Below are 13084 nucleotides of genomic sequence, written 5' to 3'. Positions count from 1 at the left end.
AAAGGAAACACTTGGGACTACACGGAGAATTTAAACCGTTCACAAGGGGTGTGACGGCTTGTAGAGTTGTATTACCTTCAGGTAGAAAACTGGATTGTAGTGACTGTTATAGCTGTATTTCATCCTGGGTAGCTCTACACAGCGTTGACAGTACAATTACTTGCAGGCTACAAAATCTGTGTTGTATTTGCAGTAATGATTAACTGGAAAAAAGACATTGTTCGTATCTTTAAGGTTTGCTCTTATTTCGACAGCGGAAACTTTTCGTGACACGGCCTCCCCAAGTCTCCGGAAGCGCTGAGACGTGATAATCCATGGTCTCTCAACAGCTGCACCCTACTAGAAGACGTTGGTGAGAACAGTGTCCAGCGCATGCCACATATGATTGAGTCCGAGGGATGAGTGATTGTTAGAGCATTGTACGTCCAATGAAGCTTAAAGACTAACGCCTGCAAGGGAAAACCATTCTTTTCTGGCGTTGGAGGTAGCCACCTGATAGTAATGTCTTAGTAATATCTTCAAAGGGAAACATGTTTCTGTAGCTAACACGTCACTACGTGAAAAAATATTCCAAAAATCTATGAATTAGAAAAGAATCTAACAGAAGTTTCAGCAGATATCAGTAATTTGTATCTGTGGGCTCGGTGGAAAATTAGTCTTTGTCTTTAGGAGTACATTATTATGTCAAAATCACTGATAGAGATGATATAGGTCTTTGGCTTTGAGATATTCACAATGAATTGCTAACTTTAGTAACCAGTTGATTCTGCCTCCGTAGTTTCATAATTAATTATTATTTTGGTATTAATCGTTGTGCAACTCAGAGACGTGCTGTGTATAAGTAAAATAACTGCAACTCAAATTTGCTCAAAGTTTACAACACATAACTTCGGTGCCATTTGTTACGTTATATATTATATTTAATGTATCAGGTGAATTTTTCTTTTCTTAGAGCATGATTCTTTCTCTCATGGATATTATCTTTTTTTATCACTTTTACTCACGTGCATAAGTAAATATGAGACGGGTTCTTGAAGGGCCACTGTTATTCATGTACCAACTTTAGATTTCGAACGTGGTGACTAAAATATACTTGCCGTTAACTGGATTGAATGTAATTTTATTAATTTCTATTTATTGATTGCAAAGCAAGGCTCGAGAGAATTTCGATTGTTGCCGTGGAGCGGCCAAGATAAAACTTACTGAACTCATGGAATATGTATAATCCAAAAAATGAACTTTAACGTAAATTAATTATTTGTTGCAATTTAAAAAGATTCTTACAACGAAATCTCTCGCATTTACGGTTACTGTTAACATTTAAAAAAAAATTAATTAATACTTCGGCGCGTAATGGCCGACCAGAAGCTGCATCAGAAGATGAGCTTCCCGCAGCGCAAATTACTGAAAAAATGCTTATTAAAAGTAATTAGCCACTGCGAGCATTTGAGGTGACAACTATGACAAGGAAATTCATTTTGTGATAACAATAATCAGTTTATTTTAGCATAATACAGAATAACTTACATAAAATATGTGTAGCCGCTCAATGGCTGCCTCCCGTATCGCGAAACAAAACATTGTGTGTACCATAAAATACGTCCTTCCTCCTCGGCCGTACAATCGAGTCTCTTTCGATCCTTTTTTTATTTTCATAGACATTAAATAAAGATGCTACTCTTAAATTATCGCTGCATATAAGTTGTTTCAAGAACATCAATTGTATCTTTTATACTAATTATATTCATAAAATACGTTAACTACGGTGTACAGCCGATAAAAAGGTCAATATTTATGTGACGTACCGTCACACTCCGTAGTTTCATAAGTAATTATTATTTTGGTATTAACTGTTGTGAAACTCAGAGACGTGCTGTCTAGTATAACTAAAATAACTGCAACTCATATTTGCTCAAAGTTTACAACACATAACTACATTAATGCAAAATTTATTTTTGAATACATCAACTTCCTCTTCCTCTACTTCTGTCAGCTTTCAGAATAAATCTCATACATTTTATAGAATTCTGATGTGTTCTTGTCAAATATCTGGCCTGGCTTATGCAATTAACAACAGCTTTTCATCTATATTTATTACGTTAACATCTTTACAACCTGTTCTGTAGTCGAGATCGACTGTACAAGCTAATAGTGACGATCATCCACGATGAAGCTCTTTCGAATCTTGTCTACACTAGAAACTTTCATAGTCAGTAAATGATTGAAGCCAACGGCCTTGTCACAATGGTAACACCGGTTCCCGTCAAATCACCGAAATTAAGCGCTGTCGGGCTGGGCTAGCACTTAGATGGGTGACCATCCGGTCTGCCGGGCGCTGTTGGCGAGCGGGGTGCACTCAGCCCTTGTGAGGCAAACTGAGGAGCTACTTGATTGAGAAGTAGCTGCTCCGGTCTCGTAAACTGACATACGGCCGGGAGAGCGGTGTGCTGACCACGTGTCCCTCCATATCCGTATCCAGTGACGCCTGTGGGGTGAGGATGACACGGCGGCCGGTCCGTACTGTTGGGCCCTGCAAGGCCTGTTTGGACGGAGTTTAGTTTAGACTGAAGACAAACATCCTGGATTAAACTCCAAACCTCTCTACAGTGTTCCATGAGCGAGCGCATATGACACTTTTGCTGGTGATCCTTCCGTTGGATGGAGACATTAATAGGTTGTACATGGCATTTTATGCTTTTCTTTCGTTGTAACTACGCCGATCTATCCAGCCTTTATTTTTCCTTTTTCATTCCACTTCTGTTATTGTACACAACTGTAGATGTTTTTACTTAGGTCACTGTTGATTACCTCGGAGAATTTTCACTTCATCTCGTTCTTTCAAAAATTATGAACTTACACTCTCATTGTATACTCATTTTTCTTTATTATTTTGAATTACAGACTACCAGTATGACTATCAGATCATCATTTTAATACGCAAGTGCGATTGTGTTATAGACCAGTACTTTATTTCTGAATCTTTATTTAACTTGATGAATAGCTTTTGATGATGTCTCCCGCTTTTTCGGAATACACTGTCTTACACTCTGATTTTGAAGCACGATGTTTATTAAAAACTAAGGGAACATAATTCTCTCTCGTCACTTTTCTTCACTAAAACTCCTATTCTGTTACTTTTCTGTCTTCATTTCTCACCCTGTAGCTTTCCGAACAAAATATCAAACTCTCATTCCTCGATGTCCTCACTTATTCTCGTCCTCACATTTTCTCTGTATTTAACAACATCAGCTTGCAAAGTGGGAATCTAAATTTATGAAATACTAATCTTACTTCTTTTCAGTCCTCAGGGAAGTAACTCGTTGCATTTTCTGTTTTCCAAATATTAATAGTGCCATCCACTTTTACAGTATTCTCATTAAGCAGCTCTCACACAGTTACGTCAGAAAACCGAGTTCACAACGAAAGGTTGTTTAATAAGAATTCACTGTTTGGTTATAGCCAGTGCTTGATTTGTATATATATAAAAGAGGTTCCGGTAATGACCTTCCAGGAGTTTTTTTTTTTTTTTTTTTTTTTTTTTGAAATGTAGACGTCTTAGAACTTTATTTTAACGCCTTCTTTCGTCAGAGGTACTGGGACGGCATACTGGCGCCTGTCGTCGCAAATCAAGCACTGATTATAACTAAGGGCAAGGGGTATTGTGGAATGCCACCGTACTGCGCTTCGTCTAGACCAGTCCCGTTTATCTGCACAGTTACTCTGTCTTCTTTTGCAGATGAAGATGGGACCGGCAGCGATAGCTGCAGTGGTGCTGCTGGCGTTGGCGGCTCCTGCGCATGCGCAGAGGAAGAGGCTGCCAGGTGAAAGCCTGCCACACTCTTACCACGTCACCATCACACCCGACCTCGACGAAGGGTAAAAAACATCTTCAGAACTGAAAAGAGATATTCCATTTGTGATTTACTTTACAGAATTTTGAAATGGTGCTTTGAACTTACATACAATATATTCACTGCATCAACGAATTAGATACTATTAACTACCAAGTCAAATGTTTTGCGGCTCGTTTCGGCAGCACCTAGCCATCTTCATATGTCTTCATAAGTGATTTATATAACACTAAAAGTAGTCGCAATACGCATTTTATATTTGAAAGCGACGTGGCACTATGCGATGATGTAATATCATGCTTATCCAACATATGGGTAATAATTTGATGGAAGCATACATCTTAAAAGAAGTCAGTTTTTTATCTAGGCTGTTTTTTATTATTATGGATTAACTACTTTTGCCACCTCTTGCACTTTGCCAGCTTCGCAGCGTCAAAAAATGTAGGAAAATATAAAAATATACACCTCATATACATGACACCACAAATTACATTATGCTTGTAGCATGTACTGATCCACAGCAGTGTGGAAAAGGCTTCTTTTCTTATTTTCTACTCCTAATGATAGAATGGTATGTTTAAGTGTACACTGATGAGCCCAAAACATTATGACCACCTGCTTCTTAGCCTGCTTATCCGTATTTGGAACGAAATACATAACTGATTTTGCGTATCATGGATCCGGCAGTCAGTTAGTAATTTTGCGGACATATGTGGCATTAGATGTCTACTCGCAGGTCATGTAACTCGCGTAAATAATGAGCCGCTTATTTGCTTACTCGGTGAATGCGACCCAGATGGGTTGCATAGGATTTACATCAAATGACCTTGGCCGTTGACATGAGTTTATTATAATGCTCCTCAAACCACTGCAGCGCGGTTCTGGGCTCCGATACACGGGCAAATGTGCTGCTGAAAGATGACATCGCCGTTGGGGAAGACATCAAGCATGAAGGGATGCAGGTGGTTCGCAGCTGTCAGCGTTTCTTCGATTACTAGCACAGGTCTCAGGAGAATGTCTCCCACAGCATAATACTGCTCCCTGTATTCGTGGCATGCTCCACATTTCGAGCTGCCGTTCACATCGATGACGGCGTTTGTGGAGACGACCATCGACCTAGTGTAGCAAAAATGTGATTCACCCAAAGGGCCGACATCGAATCCCGATGGTCCCATACCCACTGCAATCGTAATTGACGATGTCGTTGAGTCAACATGTGAACACGTAGATGTACTCTGCAGTGGAGCTCAGTGTTCAACAATGTTCGATTTTTTTTATTAGCTACTCCTAATGATAGAATGGAATGTTTACATGTACACTGATGAGCCCAAAACTTTATGACCACCTGCTTAATAGCCTGTGTCCGTATTTGGAACGAAATACATCATTGATTTTGTGTATCATCGATCCGAGAGTCTGTTTGTAGTTTTTCGGACGTATGTGGCGTTAGATGTCTACTCGCAGGTAATGTAATTCGCGTAAATAATGGGCCACTCCGGAACACTTGTGCGTGCACCAGCATTGTGCTTTTTCGGCAGAGTTGCCAGAGATCACCATCTATCCTACTTTACAGAGCAGTCTAGCCTCTTAACCCCACGTTCTGTGAAGACTCGTGGACGTTCAACCATTTAGCGGCTAGTGGTAGTTTCACTGCCCTTCTACCTTCTTCCGTAGATGCTCACGACAGTAGCACGTGAACATTCGACCAGTTTCGCCTTTTTCGAGATACTCGTTCACAGGCTATGCGTAATAATAATCTGTCCTTCGTCAAAGTCTCTTATCTCAATGTATATTCCCATTTGCTGCCCATATCTTTGCTAGAGTGATCCCCCGTCCATGTCTGCTCCGCTTACGTACTTTTGCTACCGCGTCACGTGCCCGCAACGCCACCAGGCGGCATCCAACGTCGCTTTGGGGAGTGGTCATAATGTTTTGGGTTATCAGTATATTTCTGAAAGAAAAGACATTGTTGATGACACACAGCTGTGCGAAATACTTCGAAATTTATTCGCTGACTGCGAATTCCTTGACATCAGCCATATCACTTAACGGTCTACAACCCAATAGTGACATACGAACCAGAATTTACCGTTTATGTCGAGCAATCGTCTTAACCACTCCGGCTCTCCGTACACGCTCCCCGGACCGATTAAAATTTCGGTATGTCACACAGTGCCTGGTCTTTCAGACATGCATGTAACTATTACAAGCTAGGCGGGCACACGGCGATAAATACATTTGGTCTCGATTCCTCGTTGTCTTATTCTCCCTGTTGCTGGGATCCAAGTAGTTTTGCGTGCATTAGGTGACGAATTTAGTGGACTACGGTACAGAGATACAGACGGTATGACGTACAGAAGTTTGGGTTGATCCGGAGAACGCTCAAGGATAGCCGAAGTGGTTAAGGCGACCCTTCACGACAGGCAGGAAATCGAGGTACAAGTTCCACTCCAGCACAGCACATCTGCACCTAAAACTGTTCATGTCAAGAAATCGGTAGTCAGCGAATAAATTTCGAAACAGAATGGGATGTTCGAGTTCTGAACCACTGTAATACCAGGGTCCTTACAGCCAAATATAGGATGTGGACAAAAACACGGAAACACAAAAAATGAAAAGCACACTAATGGGGTGTAAACTCGATCACAAGTAGGAAACAGTGTGAACCAAGATTGAATCGATCAAATGACATTCCTCGATTACTCCATGGTCCAGGTTTTATGGTTTCTGCACCATGTTTTCCTGTTAGGATAATTTGCATCACTGATGAGTCGTTTTGTAGTTTCAAAGCTCGCTCTGCAATTCCCAGTTTATGGAGCCCTATTTGTGTTGTTTTGATGCGTTCGCGAGTGTGACATTCAGTTCTGCAGTGACTTTTGCTGTTGTCGTCCTCTCATTTTTCGTCAGAGTCCTCTTGAATGAGCGTCCGTGACGATCACTGCACACACTTTCGTCCTCGTTGTGACTTAACGGATGATGTTTTCCCGCTTTCACTGTATGCAATATAAGTCTTCGAAAAGTTGCTGCTTAAAAAACCAAACACTTCGGCTACAGCCGGCCGCTGTGACCGAGCGGTCCTAGGCTCTTCAGTCCGGAGCCACGCTGCTGCTATGGTCGCAGGTTCGAATCCTGCCTCGGGCATGGATGTGTGTGATGTACTTAGGTTGGTTAGGTTTAAGTAGTTCTAAGTCTAGGGGACTGATGACCTCAGATGTTAAGTCCCATAGTGTTTAGAGCCATTTGAACCGTTTGAACTTCGGCTACCTTGGTTACGGAAGCACTCACCTTACGAGCATCGACCGTGTGTATACCTTTGAATTCGCTTAGTTCCGACATAATGCATTCACAACTACACAGAACAATATTCTCACTACAACTGACAACTGAAATGTACTGAGAACAATGTACGGGTGCAGTTAGTAGTCAAATACAAAAGCACAACCAGTAGGCTTGGCTAACATCTGCATTTATGTTCAATGATGCATTTCTCGCGGTGTTTCCATACTTTCTCCCAGCAACAGTATATCGAGAACTGGTTGTGGAGAAGAGTGAGCCCCTATTCGGAATATTTGGGAGAGTACCTTTATACACAGGTTGAATCAAAAAGGATGGCGCAAACTTACACGGCTGAAAGTACACGGTAATAGAAGCACAAATGTCCAGCAAACACGGGTCCAAGCCGCCACTGACGTCATTGTAAACATCGTCCTAGTTAGTACACATTAATTTGAAATTTAGACTTTACTATTGGGCTGAACGTCGCAGTTAGTTCACATTTCACGTATCTGGTTAAAGGAGGTTTTCTTTGCATCTGGATGCAATGCTGTGCTCGTCTCTGCAATGTCGAATACTTTCGGAAAACCCTGGGTCACTCTGGAATTCTTGACAACCATGTACAACTCCCTGCTCCAGTTCTTTAACCGTGTTAACGGGTGTGCTGTACACTTTGGTTTTGAAGTGACCCCAAACACCAAATCCAAAGGATTTAGATCAGGTGATCTTGGAGGCCAAGGTACAGGTCCGCCTCGACCTATCCATCTTTGGTCGTATTTGCGCGTTAAATGCCGTCTCACACCAGCAGCAAAATGTGCCGGAGCTCCATCATGCATGTACAACATACTCTGACGTTACTGAAGGGGAACATCCTCAAGCAATCCTGGAAGTGACGCCGCAGAAAGCTAAGGTACCTCTGTCCATTAAGTTGTGATGGTGGAATGTGTGGCCCAATGAGCTGATCGCCTAGTACCCCTAACCACACATTCAGTGAGAAACGTTGCTGATGTGGTGACTCATGAAACGCATGTGGGTTTGTTTCACGCCACAATAGTTAAACATGTGAATCCTGCTTCGTCTGTAAATAAAATGTTACATGCGAAACGAGGGTCGACTACAGCCTGCCGTTGCAGCCACTGACAAAAGGTCACTCTAGGAACAAAGTCCGCATTATTGAAATTGCGATGTAAAATTCTCCATACACTGCTGTGGCTTAGTACAGTCATTTGTGTGGCAATTCTTCTCGTCGAGGTTCCTGGAGAGCGCTGTACTGCTTACAATACCATGTCCTCAACGCAGGCGCAATGCGAGCAGGCTCTGCCATGTGTAAAACCCTCGTGTTCTCTCAGGCTATGACGGACCCTTGTAAATGTTCGACTTTCGGGGTGTCTTCGATCAGGATATGTTTCTTGGTACAAGCGTGCAGCCTCCCGTGTTTTGCCATTAACCCTACCGTACATGAAATGCATATCCGCATACTGTTCGTTACCGTACGGTTCCGTTGCAACTACAACACAGCACACCTGACACTCCTCAGACGTGACTGATACCCTTTGAGACTGTGTACTGTACCTGTCCTGTACGTTCTGCGTGTATGGTGTGATTCCAACTCCACCTCTCGGCAAATTTCCGTTGTTTAAGAAACGAACATAGGACGACCTCAAGTGCGCAAGGGGGAAACCCGACGATCTTACAAACAATGCCCTCAGTGGCGGCGTGGAACCATACAGTCGTGTTTACTGGGACATTTGTCCTATGTACACCCCGGTAGCTTGCCGGCACGGTAGCTCAGCGTGTTCGGTCAGAGGGTTAGCTACTCTCTGTAATAAAAAAAAACTGAGTGAACAGATGAACGAAGAATCTAAACGGGTGTCATCGGACGTCCGCCCCGAACAAATTCAACCAACAATATAGAATAAAATGAGATTTAAAAAAATACAGCTGAGTGGTCAGCGTGACAGATTGTCGTCCTACGGGTCATTTCCGACGGGGTCGGAGATTTTCTCCGCTCAGGGACTGCGTGTTGTGTTGTCTTCATCATCATTTCATCCCCATCCGGCGCTCGATCACCCAATGTGGCGCCGAATGTAATAAGACCTGCACCACGGCGGCCGGATCTGCCCCGCAAGGGGCCTCCCGGCCATTGACGCCAAACGCTCTTTTCATTTTTGTTCTTCTATTATCGTGTACTTTCAGCCGTGCAAGTTTGCGCCATCCTTTTTGATACACCCTGCATATGTGGTGTCTGTTCTTTCGTACATGTGTAGGGCACTACATCTGTAGTGTGTGGCGTAAGTTGAGGATTTGAATCTGACGGGGTTCGTACTAGGATAGCCCGTGTGATTCTGATGATCTCTGTGTCTGGATGGCGTAGTGGTCACCGCATCTGCCTATTAAGCAAGAGACCTGGGTTCGCATTCCAGTCGAGCACAAATTTTCAACTTGCCCCATTGATATAAAACAATGCCCACGGCAGCTAATGTGTTCAATTCCCATGTGTCTTGAGAGTAATTTCAGTTCCGGTTATAACCTTAGAAACAAAAGGAAACCTTACGAAAAACTTGGTCCGAACAAGGCGATGTGACCTAATTTAAATTTAATTCTGAGGGATTAGGTCACCGACATGAATATGAAAGCCCAGTTTACATTGTTCACTTGCAGTGGAAGCCTAATCATGATAGACAAATCGTGGGCATTTTTAAGGAGCGTCAGATCATAACATTTAGCTTTTTATGGGCGAAAATGAAATTTGTTACATGTGTGCGGTAGATTTGGATACGCCCAGATCGGTTTGCAAGGCTGCCAGCCAGTCTTGACGGGACAGAGAGGTGATGCATTATGAATATAAGTCAGTCATTACGGACCTAAGTCCACAGAAACACGTCCTAGCTGCCTGAGTGCCAGTACAAGAGAGGGTTTTTGGTTTTGGGCGGAGCTCTTTGGCAGCGGGTAATTGTCAACTCGTGATTCCTCTAGCACTATTTCAATTATACATTATACTGCTCTTAAAACATGGTCTTTTTTGTTGTTCTTTGTCGTATTATTTGAGTTATTCTTTTTTCTCTAGTTTTCCTTCACTTCCATCTTCCTCTACATTTCACTCCAGTCCTAACTGAGTCAACAACCCGCTATTACCTGTATTTTTTATCCATGAATGCTTTACTCCCCATGCTACTCTTCCGGTCATTCTACCCAAGTCCACTTTACAAGTGAACAAAATCTTGCCATTTTGAATCTGAACTCCAGTGACATTATCCTTAAATTCTGGTACAGTTCTTCCCATGGTCTGCTCTTTCATTTTTCATCTTAGGCATTTTCTGCGCTTTTCGTAGGTTTTCTACATGTACTCTTCCTACTGCGACAATGTCATCCACAAATGTCACCACGTTCCTCTGTTGTCCTTCTTGGTCTTACCCCTGGTCATACAATGGGCCATTCCGTTACCTTTGACTTCTCTTTTATTCCCTCTATTCCCCCTCTTACTTCTGTATGTTCTATATATTTCTTAAATTTTACCGTCGTTTGCACTATCCTGCCGACATTTTTCAATCTTCATTAGCATTTAGCGTCGTTGTCCTGCTGTGCTTTATCATTATACCTATACTTATCAATGTCTGAAATGAAATTATTCGAGAAAATCGCTGATAACTACTCTAAACGTCCGGCCATGAAGCAGGGAAGATTACATTCCGTGCAAACATACCGTAATATTTGAAAATCAGTCTCAGCAGTAAATGTAAGAGTGGCAAAAGTAGACACTCTCTTCAACTGTAAAGAACTTGATATGGAAAATTATCCGAATAGTTCAATAGAAACTTTTTTGGTTTGAACCTATTTGGTGGCAATTAACTTTACAAATGTTTAGCCTACACCATACGATATCTAATAGAATCTAAGAGATGAAGAATCGTCTTATATGCTAGACAGTCTGGTTATGCCAACTATGTATCAATGACGGTAAATCTAAGCCCACACTCTACATTCACATCAGTGTCTCATATGTAAAGTACAGCCCAATCTTTGAGCTAGCGAATCACTCGTTACACCATAAGAAATGAAAATGACTGAGAGGAGTGAGAGGATGTACTCTGCGTCCGCCGGCAGCTGTGGCCGAGCGGTTCTAGGCGCTTCAGTCCAGAACTGCGCGACTGCTACTGTCGCAGGTTCGAATCCTGCCTCGGGCATGGATGTGTGTGATGTCCTTACGTTAGTTAGGTTTAAGTAGTTCTAAGTTCTGGGGGACTGATGACCTCAGATGTTAAGTCCCATAATTCTCAGAGCCATTTGAACCATTTCAACTCCGCGTCCACAGGGATGCGCCGTTCCACTACAACGGTTCCAGCAGCATCTTCATCGATGTCCTGCGCAACACGACCACGTTCACCTTGCACAGCAGCGTCACCGTGACGTCTCTGAACGTCACGATCAACAGGACGACAATCGGTTCCAGTTACGAGCAGCTGCAAGACGGCAGTAACTTCCTCGTCATCACCCTCGAGCGAGAGGTGAGTCGAATGCCAACTAGCCATTAACAGTTCACCACATATTCAATAAGGAACCCTGCCCATAATCCGACGGTTCCTTGCGGCGATTTTGCAACAGTGGTCACCCAACAGAGTATCAAAATTTTACGACTAAAATTCTAGTGCTTCAACAATAGATCGTATTCAATTACATTAGATGTAAAGACGACTACACCATAAAACGTTATTTGAACAAATCTGTCTTATAAATATTATAATTCTTCCAAATTCATTACTTAACAAATAATTATTAATTTTTTATTTTCGGTCGTCCGACCTATTGCCGACTACGCCGTTGAATTTCTTTCAGTGAAGGAAACAGTGTGAATTAGATAGTAAATGGCCAAAGAAATTATTTATTCAAAGTGACAGCACCAAGTGAATGTCCAGTATTTAACGTTTTCCCAATTTCTCCTAAATTATGCCTGATTCCTAAGGTAGGTTCGCCACAGTGTGTAACGATAAGATCTACGGTTTTATTTTATCGCTTTCTTGTAACTAAAGCTCCAATTACCTTAAATTCAGTTCGCAAAGGGAACAGTAAGTTTCGTTGTCATATTCTTAGGGCGATTGCGTCTTTAGGCAACGATGTACACTTTATTTTAAAACTATGACCCGCATGATAGCGATTTGCGGTGTTAAACCATGAGTTTTCTTTTACCTATTGTACAACAGGATATCAATATTGCTGATATATTAAGATATGTATCTCTGTAAATATGTGTGGGAAGGGCTAGAGGTTGTAAATAAAAACTTAACATTGCTCGACGCAACGAGTTTAATCGTTTCACCATTGCACCTAAGCGCCAAAGGCGTTCAGAATGCAGAAATGAAAGTGGTTGGGCAAGCTAAACCTCATGCGGTGGCTGTGAACGTTGTTTCGAGCAAAGCAGGCGGTTCATCGATGGGACCTAGAATATGTACAGGGTGACTGAGATTGTATTGTTCGAGACTGCGTCTGACGAGTCAGGCTAGCGCAATTGCAGGGAGCATCCGTGAAGTCATCCTATGCAATTACGATCATAAATGAAAGTGCGAAAACCTATTAGGCCTTTGGATTTTGAAAATCTCTTCCACCACTCTGATTTTAAATGAACAGTAAAACGCAATTATTTTGCATTCAGTAACTTATCTCAATCAAATTTTTATTGGCAAACAGTAAATTATTAGACCTACCTGCGGGTAATTTAATCTTTTTTTAGAGTGTCATCGGGCTTGAATTTCACTATCTGAATATTCACGCAGTTGTAACGTGTTTCGTTCGTGCAGGTCCAACATCATCTTCCATTTCAGGCTACTTTTGATAGAACTGTGGGATGGGAGCACTCGGACGAAGTTGAAAACCAACCATTATGTCTTCTCGCTATAACCTGACGTGATCCTGCATAATTTTCTTCTATGAGATCTACATTGTGTCCATAGTAGCCTCTCAGGAAT

At 42.1% G+C, this 13084-nt stretch overlaps 1 protein-coding gene across 1 annotated transcript in view; it reads left to right on the top strand.

Moving 5' to 3' along the window:
- Positions 1 to 13084, top strand: part of LOC126176860 (aminopeptidase N-like) — a 155698-nt gene that overhangs the window by 18684 nt on the left and 123930 nt on the right. The window contains exons 2-3 of the mRNA XM_049924047.1: positions 3737 to 3876; positions 11437 to 11629. Coding sequence (XP_049780004.1) covers positions 3737 to 3876; positions 11437 to 11629 — 333 coding nt within the window. The remainder of the gene's footprint in view (positions 1 to 3736; positions 3877 to 11436; positions 11630 to 13084) is intronic.

This window comes from Schistocerca cancellata, chromosome 3, assembly GCF_023864275.1.
Source record: "Schistocerca cancellata isolate TAMUIC-IGC-003103 chromosome 3, iqSchCanc2.1, whole genome shotgun sequence".
Classification (NCBI taxonomy): Eukaryota; Metazoa; Arthropoda; class Insecta; order Orthoptera; family Acrididae; genus Schistocerca; species Schistocerca cancellata.
Note: the sequence above shows the minus strand (reverse complement) of the source record. Positions and strands in the feature narration are given on the sequence as shown.